The sequence below is a fragment of the Chamaea fasciata genome, unplaced genomic scaffold (genome assembly GCF_029207755.1).
Source record: "Chamaea fasciata isolate MVZ Bird 193981 ecotype frontalis unplaced genomic scaffold, bChaFas1.0.hap1 SCAF_986, whole genome shotgun sequence".
Classification (NCBI taxonomy): Eukaryota; Metazoa; Chordata; class Aves; order Passeriformes; family Sylviidae; genus Chamaea; species Chamaea fasciata.
This window is the reverse complement of record NW_027095071.1, coordinates 1-16,856: the sequence shown is the minus strand read 5'-3', so window position 1 is coordinate 16,856 and position 16,856 is coordinate 1. Positions and strand designations below refer to the sequence as shown.

The following is a 16,856-nucleotide window of genomic DNA, read 5'->3' as shown; positions in this document are numbered from 1 at the left end:
CACGGCCAGCTTGACCTAGGGACAGAAACTGGGGTTACTGGTTTGTACTGGGAACACCCAAACCCCCCCTTTGGAGACGGCCAGCTTGATCTGAGGGAGAGAGAGAGACATTGGGGTTACTGGTTTGTACTGGGAACGGCTGAATCCCCCATGAACCCCCCCTTTGGAGACGGCCAGCTTGATCTGGGGGAGAGAGAGAGACACTGGGGTTACTGGTTTGTACTGGGAACGGCTGAATCCCCCATGAACCCCTCTGGACACGGCCAGCTTGACCTAGGGACAGAAACTGGGGTTACTGGTTTGTACTGGGAACGGCTGAATCCCCCATGAACCCCCCTGGACACGGCCAGCTTGATCTGGGGGAGAGAGAGACACTGGGGTTACTGGTTTGTACTGGGAACGGCTGAATCCCCCATGAACCCCCCCTGGAGACGGCCAGCTTGACCTAGGGACAGAAACTGGGGTTACTGGTTTGTACTGGGAACACCCAAACCCCCCCTTTGGAGACGGCCAGCTTGATCTGGGGGAGAGAGAGACACTGGGGTTACTGGTTTGTACTGGGAACGGCTGAATCCCCCATGAACCCCCCCTGGAGACGGCCAGCTTGACCTAGGGACAGAAACTGGGGTTACTGGTTTGTACTGGGAACACCCAAACCCCCCCTTTGGACACGGCCAGCTTGATCTGGGGGAGAGAGAGAGACACTGGGGCTACTGGTTTGTACTGGGAACGGCTGAATCCCCCATGAACCCCCCCTGGAGACGGCCAGCTTGACCTAGGGACAGAAACTGGGGTTACTGGTTTGTACTGGGAACACCCAAACCCCCCCTTTGGACACGGCCAGCTTGATCTGGGGGAGAGAGAGAGACTGGGGTTACTGGTTTGTACTGGGAACACCCAAACCCCCCCTTTGGAGACGGCCAGCTTGATCTGGGGGAGACAGAGAGACACTGGGGCTACTGGTTTGTACTGGGAACACATTGACCCATCCATGGATGCTCCATGAACCCCCCAGGCACAGCCAGTTTGATCTGGGGAGAGAGACTGGGGTTACTGGTCCATACTGGGAGCCCCAGTTTGATCTGGGGGGGGTCACTGGTTTATACTGGGAGCCCCAGTTTGATCGGGGGGGTCACTGGTTTATACTGGGAGCCCCAGTTTGATCTGGGGGGGGTCACTGGTTTATACTGGGAGCCCCAGTTTGATCTGGGGGGGTCACTGGTTTATACTGGGAGCCTCAGTTTGATCTGGGGGGGGGTCACTGGTTTATACTGGGAGCCCCAGTTTGATCTGGGGGGGTCACTGGTTTATACTGGGAGCCCCAGTTTGATCGGGGGGGTCACTGGTTTATACTGGGAGCCCCAGTTTGATCTGGGGGGCGTCACTGGTTTATACTGGGAGCCCCAGTTTGATCAGGGGGGGTCACTGGTTTATACTGGGAGCCCCAGTTTGATCTGGGGGGGGTCACTGGTTTATACTGGGAGCCCCAGTTTGATTGGGGGGGTCACCGGTTTATACTGGGAGCCCCAGTTTGATCAGGGGGGGTCACTGGTTTATACTGGGAGCCCCAGTCTGATCAGGGGGGGTCACTGGTTTATACTGGGAGCCTCAGTTTGATCTGGGGGGGGTCACTGGTTTATACTGGGAGCCCCAATCTGACCGGAGGGGGGTCACTGGTTTATACTGGGAGCCCCAGTTTGATCTGGGGGGGGTCACTGGTTTATACTGGGAGCCCCAGTTTGATCAGGGGGGGTCACTGATTTATACTGGGAGCCCCAGTTTGATCAGGGGGGGGGTCACTGGTTTATACTGGGAGCCCCAGTTTGATCGGGGGGGGTCACTGGTTTATACTGGGAGCCCCAGTTTGATCTGGGGGGGTCACTGATTTATACTGGGAGCCCCAGTTTGATCAGGGGGTGTCACCGGTTTATACTGGGAGCCCCACTTTGATCTGGGGGGGGTCACTGGTTTATACTGGGAGCCCCAGTTTGATCAGGGGGGGTCACTGATTTATACTGGGAGCCCCAGTTTGATCGGGGGGGGTCACTGGTTTATACTGGGAGCCCCAGTTTGATCGGGGGGGGTCACTGGTTTATACTGGGAGCCCCAGTTTGATCTGGGGGGGGGTCACTGGTTTATACTGGGAGCCCCAGTTTGATCGGGGGGGTCACTGGTTTATACTGGGAGCCCCAGTTTGATCGGGGGGGTCACTGGTTTATACTGGGAGCCCCAGTTTGATCTGGGGGGGGTCACTGGTTTATACTGGGAGCCCCAGTTTGATCTGGGGGGGGTCACTGGTTTATACTGGGAGCCCCAGTTTGATCTGGGGGGCGTCACTGGTTTATACTGGGAGCCCCAGTTTGATCGGGGGGTCAGGACCAGTATCAACGCCCAGTTTTGGGTCATTTTGGGCCAGTTCGGAGCCCAGCAAACCCCTCAAACCCCCAAACTCCTCCCCTCGACGGCCTCCAGGTCGTTAATAACCCAATTAATAACCGCTAATAACCATTAATGACCATTAATGCCCAATTCGGGGTCGATTTGAGAGCGTTCGGGGCCCAGCGAGACCCTCAAATCCCCTCCAACCCCTTTTCCTCACCACCTTCACCTCCAAACCCTCCCAAAATCTCCAAACTCCTCCCTTCGACGGCCTCTTCGTCATTAATAACCCAATTAATAACCATTAATAGCCCATTAATGCTCAATTTCGGATCATTTTAGGACCCTTTGGAGCCCGGCAAACCCTTATAAACCCTTTTCTCTCGTCACCCGCACCTCCAACCCCTCGCAAAACTCAAACTCCTCCCCTCGACAGCCTCCGGGTCATTAATAATCCAATTAATAACCAGTAATAACCCAAATTTCGGGTCATTTCAGGACCGTTTGGAACCCCCCAAACTCCTCACTTCGACAAGCTCCAGATCATTAATAACCCAATCAATAACCATTAATTATCCATTAGTGGCCAAATTTCGGGTCATTTTAGGACAATTTGGAGCCCCTCAAACTCCGCTCCTTGACAACCTCCAGATCATTAATAACCCAATTAATAACCCAATTAATAACCCAATTAAAAACCCCATTAATAACCATTAATAACCCAAATTTAGCGTCATTTCAGGACCATTTGGAGCCCCTCAAACTCCGCTCCTTGACAACCTCCAGATCATTAATAACCCAATTAATAATCCAATTAATAACCCAAATCAATAACCCAAATTTCGGGTCACTTTAGGACCATTTGGAGCCCCTCAAACTCCTCACCTTGACATGCTCCAGATCATTAATAACCAAATTATTAACCACTAATAACGCGTCAACGCGCGACTTCAGGTCATTTTGGCATCCTTTGGAGCCCAGCAAACCCCTCAAACCCCCCAAACCCGTCCCCTCGACAGCCTTCCGGTCATTAATAACCGCTAATAACCCATTAATCACCCGATTTCGGGTCATTCTGGCATCCTTTGGAGCCCAGCAAACCCCCCTCGACAGCCTTCCGGTCATTATTAACCGCTAATAGCCCATTAATAACCCGATTTCGGGTCACTTTGGCATCCTTTGGAGCCCAGCAAACCCCTCCAAACCCCTCAAACCCTTCCCCTCGACAGCCTGCAGGTCATTAATAACCGCTAATAACCCATTAATAACCCGATTTCGGGTCACTTTGGCATCCTTTGGAGCCCAGCAACCCCCCTCGACAGCCTCCAGGCCATTAATAACCGCTAATAACCCATTAATCACCCGATTTCGGGTCACTTTGGCATCCTTTGGAGCCCAGCAAACCCCTCCAAACCCCTCAAACCCTTCCCCTCGACAGCCTGCAGGTCATTAATAACCGCTAATAACCCATTAATAACCCGATTTCGGGTCACTTTGGCATCCTTTGGAGCCCAGCAAACCCCCCTCGACAGCCTTCCGGTCATTATTAACCGCTAATAGCCCATTAATAACCCGATTTCGGGTCATTTTGGCATCCTTTGGAGCCCAGCAAACCCCTCCAAACCCCTCAAACCCTTCCCCTCGACAGCCTCCAGGCCATTAATTACCGCTAATAACCCATTAATAACCCGATTTCGGGTCATTTTGGCATCCTTTGGAGCCCAGCAAACCCCCCTCGACAGCCTTCCGGTCATTATTAACCGCTAATAGCCCATTAATAACCCGATTTCGGGTCATTTTGGCATCCTTTGGAGCCCAGCAAACCCCTCCAAACCCCTCAAACCCTTCCCCTCGACAGCCTCCAGGCCATTAATTACCGCTAATAACCCATTAATAACCCGATTTCGGGTCATTTTGGCATCCTTTGGAGCCCAGCAAACCCCCCTCGACAGCCTTCCGGTCATTAATAACCGCTAATAGCCCATTAATAACCCGATTTCGGGTCACTTTGGCATCCTTTGGAGCCCAGCAAACCCCTCCAAACCCCTCAAACCCTTCCCCTCGACAGCCTGCAGGTCATTAATAACCGCTAATAACCCATTAATAACCCGATTTCGGGTCATTTTGGCATCCTTTGGAGCCCAGCAAACCCCCCTCGACAGCCTCCAGGCCATTAATAACCGCTAATAACCCATTAATAACCCGATTTCGGGTCATTTTGGCATCCTTTGGAGCCCAGCAAACCCCTCAAAGCCCTCCCAAACCCTTCCCCTGGACAGCCTTCCGGTCATTAATAACCGCTAATAACCCATTAATAACCCGATTTCGGGTCACTTTGGCATCCTTTGGAGCCCAGCAAACCCCTCCAAACCTCTCAAACCCTTCCAAACCCTTCCCCTCGACAGCCTTCCGGTCATTAATAACCGCTAATAACCCATTAATCACCCGATTTCGGGTCATTTTGGCATCCTTTGGAGCCCAGCAAACCCCCCTCGACAGCCTCCAGGCCATTAATAACCGCTAATAACCCATTAATCACCCGATTTCGGGTCACTTTGGCATCCTTTGGAGCCCAGCAAACCCCTCCAAACCCCTCAAACCCTTCCCCTCGACAGCCTTCCGGTCATTAATAACCGCTAATAACCCATTAATCACCCGATTTCGGGCCGTTCGGAGCCCCCCGGCCGTCTCACCTTGAGCGGCTTGAGCGGCTCCACGCCTTCCCCGTCCTCCGGCCCCTTCCTGCCCCGGCCCCGGCCCCTGCCCCGCGGCCTCTTGGCGCCGTCGGGGAAGGCGGGCGGCTCCAGGGGCCGGATCCTGGGTCTGCCCCGCGGCCGCGGCGGCCCTTCCCGCTTGGGCTTGGTGGGCTTGCGGCCGCGCTTCTTGGGCGCGGGGTGCGCGCCGGGGTGCGGGCAGAAGTCGATGTCGCCCATGGGCGTGAGCGGCGGGCGGCGGCAGCTGGAGATGAGGTCGGGCAGCAGGTCCGGGAGGCGCCGCGAGTTCAGGCGGATGTCGGCGGGCACGTCGGCCTTGTCCTCGTCGTCCTCGAACTCGTACTCCTGCGCGTAGGTTTTTTTGGGGGGAGGGAAGGGGTCCCGCTTGCGCAGCAGGTGGAAGGAGGAGGTTTTCAGCAGCTTCTTGGGTTTGGAGGAGCAGAAGAGCGGCGTGCTGAGCGGAGGGGGCGGTTTGGGGCCGCCCTCGCCCGTGCTCTGGATCAGCCCCAGCGGCTCGGCGTTCACCGTGGAGGGCAGCTCGTGTTTGGGGGGCTCCAGCGCTCCCAGCTGGGGCGGCTCCCCGCCGCCGGGTCCTCCGTCCTGCGGGCAGAACGACGGGTAGCTCTGCCCCATGTCGTACGGAGGGGGCGGCTTCAGCCCCTCGGCGCCCCGAGCCTCCAGGCCGGCGGCGGCGGCGGCGGCGTTGCCGTCCTCCTCCTCCTCCTCCTCGCTGGGCTTGGGGAAGTCCTCGGGCGGCGGGCCGAACATGTCCTCCATGCCGGGGAAGAAGCCGCGGTCCTCGTCCTGCAGCAGCGCGTCCGGGAAGCAGATGGAGGTGAGCGGCACGAAGCGCCCTTTGCCCCCCGCCGGGCTGCCCCCTTCCGAAAACTGGTCCTTGGCCTCGGGGGGCACGGCCGGGACGCCGCCCTCGGGGTCCAGCAGGTGTCCGGGCGGGCCCTGCACCCCCGCGCTCTGGCCCAGGTGCGGCTCCAGCCCCAGGGGGGGCTCCAGGAAATCCTGGATCTCCTGGGGAGGGGGCAGCACCTCCATGGAATCCGGCGGCAGCGGCGGCGGCGCCTGCGGGTCCAGCCCTTGCGAGCGCACCTGGTGCAGGTGAGCCTCCAGCAGCAGCTGCGGCGACGGCGCGGCCGGAGGGGCCGGCGGGGCCGAGGGGGCCGCGGGCGGCGGCGGCGGAGGCGGCGGCGGAGGCGGCGGCGGCATCCGCTGCTGCTCCAGCAGGTGAACGTCCAGCGGGGCCCTGCCCTTGGGCCGCGGGTGCAGCTGGCTCTGCGTGTGCGTGAGCACCGAGGGCAGCAGCGAGCCCCCCAGCTCCGGCGGAGGCTCCAGCAGCAGGTTGTGGGGCTCCAGCGGCGGCCCCTCGCCCACCAGCCGCCCGTGCTCGGGCGTCTTGGGCAGGTACGAGTGCGGCGGCGGCGGCGGCGGCGGCTGCCCCAGCTCCTTGCCGCCGGGCAGGTGCTGCTCGGGCGGCTTCTTCAGCTCGTACGAGTCCAGCGCGGACGGCGGCTGGTGGCCGTAGTGAACCACCGAGGTGGCCGCCAGCCCCTCGCCGCCGCCGCCCGCCCCTCCGCCGCCGGCCCCCCGGAATTCCTTCCCTCGCTCCGGCTTCTTCTTCTCCTTGAGCAGCGCCAGCTCCAGCGGCGCCTCCAGGTTGGAGTTGGGGCGGATGACGCTCTGCAGCTGGTAGCGCTCCTCCTTGCCCAGCGCTCCGCCGTAGCCGCCCATGGCTTTGGGGCGCTCCTCGCAGCCCCCCAGCCCCTCCCGGGGCGGGCTGGGCGCCTGCAGCAGGTGCTGGATCAGGAAATCCTCATCCTCGCTGCGCTCGGCCGCCAGCAGCTGCTCCGCGTCGCCCTTGGCGGCTTTGCCGAAGCTCGGCGGCGCTCCGGGAGCGGGCGGCGGCTGCCGCTCCAGACCTCCGGGACCTCCGCCGTAACCCTGCGGGGTCATGAAGGACGGCGACAACACGGAGCCCAGGTACTTCTGGGACTGCCCGGGGGACTGGCCGCTCTGCGGCCGGGCGGCGGGCGGCGACTGAAGCGGCCGGATGATGGGCGAGGGGCTGGAGCCGCCCAGGCCGGCGTAGGGCAGCGGCGGCCCGGGCATGGCGGGCGAGTGGCCGGTGCTGTAGGTCAGCGACGGGCTGGCCGTGGGCAGGCCCTGCGAGGGCGCGGGCGGGCCGTAGCCCCCCGGCTGCGTCCCCTCGGGCTGCACGCCGTAGGGCAGCGCCTGCAGCTGCTCGGGGGAGTAGGTGCCGCCGGCGCTGACGCAGGGCTGCAGCCCGCCCTGCGCTCCGCCCTGCGCTCCGGCCTGGTACCCGCCGCCTTTGCCGGCCATGTCCCCGCCCTGGCCTCCGCTGAAGCCCCCCGAGGGCTGCGCCGCGCCGCCGAGGCTCTGCGGAGCCCCGGGCGCGCTGTAGCCGGGCGCTGCCCCCATGGCCAGCAGGCTCTGCGGCGGCTGTCCGGGCGAGTAGGCGGGCGACTGGCTGGCGATGACGGAGCTGGGCTTGGGCGTGCTGGGCGTGTAGCTGCTCTGGCACTTGGGAGTGTTGGTGGAGCGCGGCGGCTGCCGCGACGCCGAGTAGCTCTTGGACTTGGCGCCCGCGCCGCCCGCGCCGCCGTTGCCGGCCGCGCCGCCGCCGCCGCTGTACGCCGGCGACTGGATGATGGGCCGGTAGGGCGGCTCGGGCCGAGGAGCCGGCGGCGCGCTCTTGGGCGGCTGCTGCGAGCCCTCGGAGCTGGCCGGGGACTGCTCGCCCAGCGGGCTGCACGACAGCGGCGCGCGGTGAGCCGGCACCTGCTGGTAGGAGCCGCCGCAGCTCAGGTAATGCTGCAGGCTGTGCGCCGGCGCCGGCGGCAGTTGCGGCTGGGCCCCGCCGGGTCGCTGGTAGTGCTTGATGACGCTGTCCTGTCGCGATATGGCGCGATCGCCGCCTCCCCCCGCGCCGCCGCCGGCGCCGCCGAAGACGGGAGCGTTGTAGAGCTGCGGGGGCTGCTCGGCCGGCGCGGGCAGCGGGGCGGAGAGCAGGTTGAACTGGGACGAGCTGGGAGCGGGGCGGTACGGAGGGGTCTGCGCCGGCAGAGCCGAGCCCAGCACGGCCGAGCCCAGGCGGTCGAAGCCCAGCGAGGAGGGCACGGCGGGCTGCGCCGGCTTGATGTGCAGCAGAGGGTCGTGCGGGGACAGCAGCCCGTTGGAGCCCGGGCTGAAGGCGGCCTCGGGGAGGCTCAGAGGGGACCCCACCGGGAAGCTGCGGCCCCCGAAGGACGCCGGGTGCTGGTAAGGGCCCAGAGCCGACGAGGACGGGAAGGTGCCCGAGCCGGGGAGGGCGCCCGAGATGAAGAGCTCGGCCGGAGCTGGAGTGTGCATGGCTGCCGAGGGCGGGGAAGCCGAGTCAGCAGGGGTGGGAGCCGGGCAGGGGGCTGGGGGGAGCGGGGACCACCCCGGGGTGAGCGGGGACCACCCCGGGGTGAGTGGGGACCACCCTGGGGTACTGGGGACCACCCTGGGGTGAGTGGGGACCACCCTGGGGTACTGGGGACCACCCTGGGGTACGTGGGGACCACCCCGGGGTGAGTGGGGACCACCCTGGGGTACTGGGGACCACCCCGGGGCTAGTGGGGACCACCCTGGGGTACTGGGGACCACCCTGGGGTGAGTGGGGACCACCCTGGGGTACTGGGGACCACCCCGGGGTGAGTGGGGACCACCCTGGGGTACTGGGGACCACCCTGGGGTACGTGGGGACCACCCTGGGGTGAGTGGGGACCACCCTGGGGTACTGGGGACCACCCTGGGGTGAGTGGGGACCACTCTGGGGTAAGTGGGGACCACCCCGGGGTACTGGGGACCACCCTGGGGTGAGTGGGGACCACCCTGGGGTGAGTGGGGACCACCCTGGGGTACTGGGGACCACCCTGGGGTGAGTGGGGACCACCCTGGGGTGAGTGGGGACCACTCTGGGGTACTGGGGACCACCCTGGGGTACTGGGGACCACCCTGGGGTGAGTGGGGACCACCCCGGGGTACTGGGGACCACCCTGGGGTGAGTGGGGACCACCCTGGGGTGAGTGGGGACCACCCTGGGGTACTGGGGACCACCCTGGGGTGAGTGGGGACCACCCTGGGGTGAGTGGGGACCACCCTGGGGTGAGTGGGGACCACCCTGGGGTACTGGGGACCACCCTGGGGTGAGTGGGGACCACTCTGGGGTAAGTGGGGACCACCCCGGGGTACTGGGGACCACCCTGGGGTGAGTGGGGACCACCCTGGGGTGAGTGGGGACCACCCTGGGGTACTGGGGACCACCCTGGGGTACGTGGGGACCACCCTGGGGTGAGTGGGGACCACTCTGGGGTACTGGGGACCACCCTGGGGTACTGGGGACCACCCTGGGGTACGTGGGGACCACCCTGGGGTGAGTGGGGACCACCCTGGGGTACTGGGGACCACCCCGGGGTGAGTGGGGACCACCCTGGGGTACATGGGGACCACCCTGGGGTGAGTGGGGATTACCCTGGGGTACGTGGGGACCACCCTGGGGTGAGTGGGGACCACCCCGGGGTACTGGGGACCACCCCGGGGCGAGTGGGGACCACCCTGGGGTGAGTGGGGACCACCCTGGGGTACTGGGGACCACCCTGGGGTGAGTGGGGACCACTCTGGGGTACTGGGGACCACCCCGGGGTACCTGGGGACCACCCTGGGGTACCTGGGGACCACCCTGGGGTATGTGGGGACCACCCTGGGGTGAGTGGGGACCACCCCGGGGTACTGGGGACCACCCTGGGGTACTGGGGACCACCCCGGGGTACCTGGGGACCACCCTGGGGTAAGTGGGGACCACTCTGGGGTACTGGGGACCACCCTGGGGTATGTGGGGACCACCCTGGGGTAAGTGGGGACCACTCTGGGGTACTGGGGACCACCCCGGGGTACCTGGGGACCACCCTGGGGTACTGGGGACCACCCTGGGGTAAGTGGGGACCACCCCGGGGTGAGTGGGGACCACCCTGGGGTACTGGGGACCACCCTGGGGTGAGTGGGGACCACCCTGGGGTGAGTGGGGACCACCCTGGGGTATGTGGGGACCACCCTGGGGTGAGTGGGGACCACCCTGGGGTATGTGGGGACCACCCTGGGGTGAGTGGGGACCACCCTGGGGTATGTGGGGACCACCCTGGGGTGAGTGGGGACCACCCCGGGGTGAGTGGGGACCACCCTGGTGTACGTTGGGACCCCCCAGTGCAGCACAAACCCCCGGCAGGACAAAATTAAACACCCCCGCCCCCCCCGAAGCGCGCCCGGACGCACCGGTCTGCCAGGACGGGGTGCGGAACTGCGAGAGCAGCGAGGAGGCCGAGGGGCCGGGCTGGGGACCGCGGGACTCCAGCGCCGAGATCAGGTTCATCACCGAGGCGTCGGGGGCCGCGCCCCCCGCGTGGTGCAGCCCCGTCTCGAAGAGCCCCGACAGCCCTGCGGACAGGGGACGCCTTGGGGACACGCGGGGACACCTGGGGATGGCTTGGGGACCCCTGGGGACACCCTGGGAACACCTTGGGGACACCTTGGGGACACCTGGGGACACCTGGGGACGACTTGGGGACACACGGGGACACCTGGGGGCAGCTTGGGGACACCCTGGGGACACCTGGGGGACACCTCAGGGATGCCTTGGGGACACCTGGGGACACCTTGGGGACACCTTGGGGACAGCTTGGGGACACCTGGGGACATCTGGGGACACCTTGGGGACAGCTTGGGGACACCTTGGGGTTGCCTGGGGACACACGGGGACACCTGGGGACACCTGGGGATAGCTTGGGGACAGCTGGGGACACCTGGGGGACACCTCAGGGATGCCTTGGGGACACCTGGGGACACCTTGGGGACACCTGGGGACACCCTGGGGACACAGCCTCCTCCAGGGACGGGGATGTCATGGAGGGAACAGTTCGGGGACACACTGAGTGGTGCAGCCCTGTCTCGAAGAGCCCCGACAGCCCTGGGGACAGGGGACACCTTGGGGACACCTTGGGGACACCTTGGGGACACCGTGGGTATGTGCGGACACACGGTGGTGACGCAGTGAGCAAAGGGACCCAGAGACTCCGGGGCTGTGATGACAAAGGGACACGGAGGTGACACAAGGTCAGGACGCCACAAAGGGTTGGGGTGACACGGGGTCGGGGTGACACGGGGACAAAAGGCTGGGGTGACACCAGGCAGTGTCAGGGTGACACGGGGTCGGGGTGACACGGGGACAAAAGGCTGGGGTGACACCGGGCAGTGTCCGGGTGACACGGGGACAAAAGGCTGAGGTGACACTGGGCAGGGTCAGGGTGACACGGGGACAAAAGGCTGAGGTGACACTGGGCAGGGTCAGGGTGACACGGGGACAAAAGGCTGAGGTGACACCGGGCGGGGACGTGGCGTCTGGAGTGACAGGGTGACACGGGGACAGGGTGACACGGGGACATGGGGCTGTAGTGACACAGGGCTGGGCTGTCGCGGTGACACAGCGGGGACGTTTAGGGGCGAGCGGAGGGCAAGCTGGAGGTGACAAAAATGGGCGGAAAGGAAGAAGAAATGGCGGGAAACGTGAGGGGGAAAGGTGAGAAACGTGAGGGGGAAAATGGAGGGAAGCGTGAGGGGGAAAGAACAGGAAACGTGAGGAGAAAAAGGTGGAAAATGTGAGGGGAAAAGGGCGGGAAAGGTGAGGGGAAAAGGGCGGGAAAGGTGAGGGGGAAAGGGCGGGAAAGGTGAGGGGGAAAGGGCGGGAAAGGTGAGGGGGAAAAGGGCGGGAAAGGTGAGGGGGGAAAGGGTGGGAAAGGTGAGGGGGAAAGGGTGGGAAAGGTGAGGGGGAAAGGGCGGGAAAGGTGAGGGGGGAAAGGGCGGGAAAGGTGAGGGGGGAAAGGGCGGGAAAGGTGAGGGGGGAAAGGGCGGGAAAGGTGAGGGGGGAAAGGGCGGGAAAGGTGAGGGGGAAAGGGCGGGAAAGGTGAGGGGGAAAGGGCGGGAAAGGTGAGGGGGAAAGGGCGGGAAAGGTGAGGGGGAAAGGGCGGGAAAGGTGAGGGGGGAAAGGGCGGGAAAGGTGAGGGGGAAAGGGCGGGAAAGGTGAGGCGACAAATGTCGCAGGGTGACGCGGGGTTGGGGTGTCAGAGCCACAAGGTGATGCAATGACCTGCGGTGGTGGCGTTGTGCGGTCAGGGTGACACAGCGTGACACTAGTTAACAGTAGGTGACAGTGCAGTGACAGCGGGGTGACGGTGGGTGACAGCAAGTGACAGTAGGGTGAAAATAGGGTGACAGTAGGTGACAGTGGACGGCAACGGAGTGACAGTAGGGTGACAGTCAGTGATAGTGGGTGACAACGGAGTGACATTAGATGACAGTGGGGTGACAGCCGGTGACAGTAGGTGAGAATACGTGACAGTGGGTGACAGTAGGTGACAGTGGGGTGACAATAGGGTGACAGCAGGTGATTGTGGGTGACAGCAGGTGACAGCGGGGTGACAGTAGTTGAGAATAGGTGACAGTGGGTGACAGTAGGTGACAGTGGGGTGACAATAAGGCAACAGTAGGAGATTGTGGGTAACAGCAAGGTGACAGTAGGTGAGAATAGGTGACAGTGGGTGACAGTAGGTGACAGTGGGATGTCAGTAGGTGACAGGAGGTGATTGTGGGTGACAGCAGGTGACAGCGGGGTGACAGTAGTTGAGAATAGGTGACAGTGGGTGACAGTAGGTGACAGTGGGGTGACAATAGGGTGACAGTAGGTGATTGTGGGTGACAGTAGGTGACAGTGGGGTGACAATAGGGTGACAGTAGGTGATTGTGGGTGACAGCAGGTGACAGTGGAGTGACAATAGGGTGACAGTAGGTGATTGTGGGTGACAGCGGGGTGACAGTGGAGTGACAGCAGGTGACAGCGGGTGACACTGTAGCCATACCTGGGGGGTGGTGGTTGGCGGCATAGCCCTGCAGCGGGTGCGGGGCTCCGTAGGGCTGCCGGTGCAGCAGGTCGGGGTCAGGGTGTGACCCCCGCGAGCCCCCGTACACCAGGCTGGGGACAGGGGACAGCCGTGTCACACATTGTCACGTCCCCCCTCCAAAAGAAAACCCCCACCCTCACAGAGCCAGGCTGGGGACGTGGGTGTGTCACAGGTGTCACACAGCATTGTCCCAGGCTGGGGACACGGAGATGACACAGGTGTCACACACACACAGAGAGGTGTGACACACACCCATAGGTGTTACACACACAGGTGTCACACACACACACAGGTGTGATACACCCACACACACAGGTGCATCTCACACACACACACACACACACACACACACACAGAGGTGTCTCACACACAGGTGTGTCTCAAACACATACACACACATACACACACACAGGTGTCACACACACACAGGTGTCACACGCACGCACAGGTGTGTCACGCACACACAGAGGTCACACACAGGTATGATACACCCACACACACGTGTGCCTCACACACAGCTGTGACACACACACACAGTGTGTCGCACACAGGTTACACACACACAGGTCACACACACACAGAGGTGTGTCTCACACACACACACAGAGGTGTCTCACACAGGTGTCACACACACACAGGTCACACACACACAGAGGTGTCTCACACAGGTGTCTCACACAGGTGTCACACACACACAGGTCACACACACACAGAGGTGTGTGTCACACACACACACAGGTGTCTCACACAGGTGTCACACACACACACACACAGCTACGATACACCCACACACACAGGTATCACACACACAGGTGTGATACACCCACACAGGAGTCTCACACATACACACACACACACAGAGGTGCGTCACACACAGGTGTCACACACACAGGTGTCATAAACACACACACAGGTGTGATACACCCACACACACAGGTGTCACACACAGGAGTCTCACACACAGGTATCTCACACACACACACACAGAGGTGCGTCACACACAGGTGTCACACACACAGGTGTCACACACACACACAGGCGTCACACACACACACAGGTGTGTCACACACAGGTGTCTCACACACACACAGGTGTCACACACACAGGTGCGTCACACACAGGTGTCACACACACACACACACAGGCGTCACACACACAGGTGCGTCACACACAGGTGTCACACACACACACACACACACAGGCGTCACACACACAGGTGTCTCACACACACACAGGTGTCACACACACAGGTGCGTCACACACAGGTGTCACACACACACACACACACACAGGCGTCACACACACAGGTGTCTCACACACACACAGGTGTCACACACCCACACCTGTGTCCGGGGCACCCCAATGTCCCCTCGCTCCGGGGACCCCAAAACTCGCTCTTGGGGGCTCCCAACTCCCTCCAATTCCAGTGCAGGGGGGTCCCAGCACCCCAAATCCTGGGACACCCCAAATCCTGGGACACCCCAAATCCTGCTGGATGCAAAATCCAACACGACGGGACCCCAGCACCCCAAATCCTGCTGCCCCCAGTGCAGGGGTGTCACCCCGGGACCCCAAATCCCAGCGCTGGCATCCCCAGCACCCCAAAATTCCCGGTGCAATGGGATCCCAGCACCCCAAAATTCCCGGTGCAACGGGATCCCAGCACCCCAATACTACAGGGACACCCCAAAATTCCCGATGTAACAGGATAGCAGCATGTCAATAATCCAGGGACACCCCAAAATTCCCGGTGTTTCGGGATCCCAGCACCCCAGAACTGCCGGGACACCCCAGAATTCCCGGTGTAACCAGACCCAAGCATCCCAAATCCCAGTGCAACGGGAGAGCAGCACCCCAACACTACTGGGACAGCCCCAAATTCCTGGTGTAACGGGACCACAGCATCCCAAATTCCCGGTGTACCGGGATCCCAGCATCCCAGTAATCCAGGGGCACCCCAATTCCCGGTGTACCGGGATCCCAGCATCCCAACACTGCTGGGACACCCCCAAATTCCTGGTGTAACGGGACCACAGCATCCCAGATTCCCGGTGTACCGGGATCCCAGCATCCCAATAATCCAGGGACACCCCAAGTTCCCGGTGTACCGGGATCCCAGCACCCCAAATCCCGGTGTACCGGGATCCCAGCATCCCAATAATCCAGGGGCACCCCAATTCCCGGTGTACCGGGATCCCAGCATCCCAATAATCCAGGGACACCCCAAGTTCCCAGTGTACCGGGATCCCAGCACCCCAAATTCCCGGTGTACCGGGATCCCAGCATCCCAACACTGCTGGGACACCCCCAAATTCCTGGTGTAACGGGACCACAATATCCCAAGTTCCCGGTGTACCGGGATCCCAGCACCCCAAATTCCCGGTGTACCGGGATCCCAGCATCCCAATAATCCAGGGACACCCCGAATTCCCGGTGTACCGGGATCCCAGCATCCCAACAATCCAGGGGCACCCCGAATTCCCGGTGTACCGGGATCCCAGCATCCCAACAATCCAGGGGCACCCCAAGTTCCCGGTGTACCGGGATCCCAGCATCCCAACAATCCAGGGACACCCCAAGTTCCCGGTGTACCGGGACCCCAGCACCCCCATTCCCGGTGTACCGGGATCCCAGCACCCCCATTCCCGGTGTACCGGGATCCCAGCATCCCAACAATCCAGGGACACCCCGAATTCCCGGTGTCCCGGGACCCCAGCACCCCCATTCCCGGTGTCCCGGGACCGCAGCCCCCCGGCACCCCCCGGACACCGCCGTTGCCAGCCCAGCGCTCCCTCAGCCCCCCGCGGAACGAGCCCCCAACCCCCCCAAGCCCCCCAAACGGCCGCGGCCCCGCCGCCCCCGCCCACCACAAGCCCGCCGAGCTCCGCGGCCGCCCCGCGGGCCCGGCACGAAGCGGAGCCCCCCTCACGGCGCTGCCCCCCCCCCTGACCTGGCCTTGGCCGAGCGCTCGTAGCTCCAGCCGGGCCCGGCGCTGAGCGGGTCCCCGAACCCGGCGGCCGGGTAGTTCCTGTCCATGGGGGCGGCGCCCCCCGGGGCCGGGCGGGGGCGGAGGGGCCGGGGGGGCCGGGGGGCGGCCGGGGCGGGGGGCGCTCACCGAGCCGCCATGATGGAGCGGGGCCGCGCGCCGCCGCTTCCTCCCACACTGCCCCGCGCGGCGGCGGGAGCGCGGGGAGAGGGGCGGGGCGAGGGGCGGGGTCTGGGTGGGCCAATGGGGGGAGGGGGGCGTGGCGGAGGCGCGGCCGTAAAAGGGAAAAGGGGCGGGGCGAGTGGCGGGGAGAGACAATGTCCACAGGCGGGAAAGGGGCGGGGCTGAGCGCGTCCATATATGGGGACGGGGCGTGGTCAGGCTGTGGCGGGAGCCCTGAGGGGGCGTGGCCAGTGGGTGTCTATAAGCTATGAATGGGAGGGGCCAAACGCATCCATATATGGGGAAAGGGGCGTGGCCGGGCAGCGGCGGGAGCCCTGAGGGAGCGTGGCCAGGCGGTGTCAATAGGCGATGAAGGGGCGGGGCCAGACGCCTCCATATATGGAAATAGGGCGTGGTCAGATCGTGGCGGGAGCCGTGAGGGGGCGCGGCCAGGCGGTGTCTATAGGCGGGAAAGGGGCGGGGCCAGGCGGGTTGTATAGGGGAAGGGGCGGGGCAGGGAGGAGGGGCGGGGGTAAGGGCGTGGCCCTGTAGTCCCTATATAATGAAAAAAGTGGGCGGGGCTTCTCCCTAGAGGGGCGGGGCAGATGAACT

The 16,856-nt window shown here is 63.2% G+C and overlaps 1 protein-coding gene across 1 annotated transcript in view; it reads right to left on the bottom strand.

The window, feature by feature from the left end:
- LOC136306099 (proline-rich protein 12-like) overlaps nt 1-16,214 on the bottom strand; it is a gene marked incomplete at its 3' end in the record, with an annotated part of 35,781 nt that extends 19,567 nt beyond the window's left edge. The window contains exons 1-4 of the mRNA XM_066209445.1: nt 16,047-16,214; nt 13,055-13,167; nt 10,419-10,580; nt 5,073-8,476 (exon numbers count right to left, since the gene is read on the bottom strand). Coding sequence (XP_066065542.1) covers nt 5,073-8,476; nt 10,419-10,580; nt 13,055-13,167; nt 16,047-16,132 — 3,765 coding nt within the window. The remainder of the gene's footprint in view (nt 1-5,072; nt 8,477-10,418; nt 10,581-13,054; nt 13,168-16,046) is intronic.
- Between the last annotated feature and the right edge of the window lie 642 nt (nt 16,215-16,856).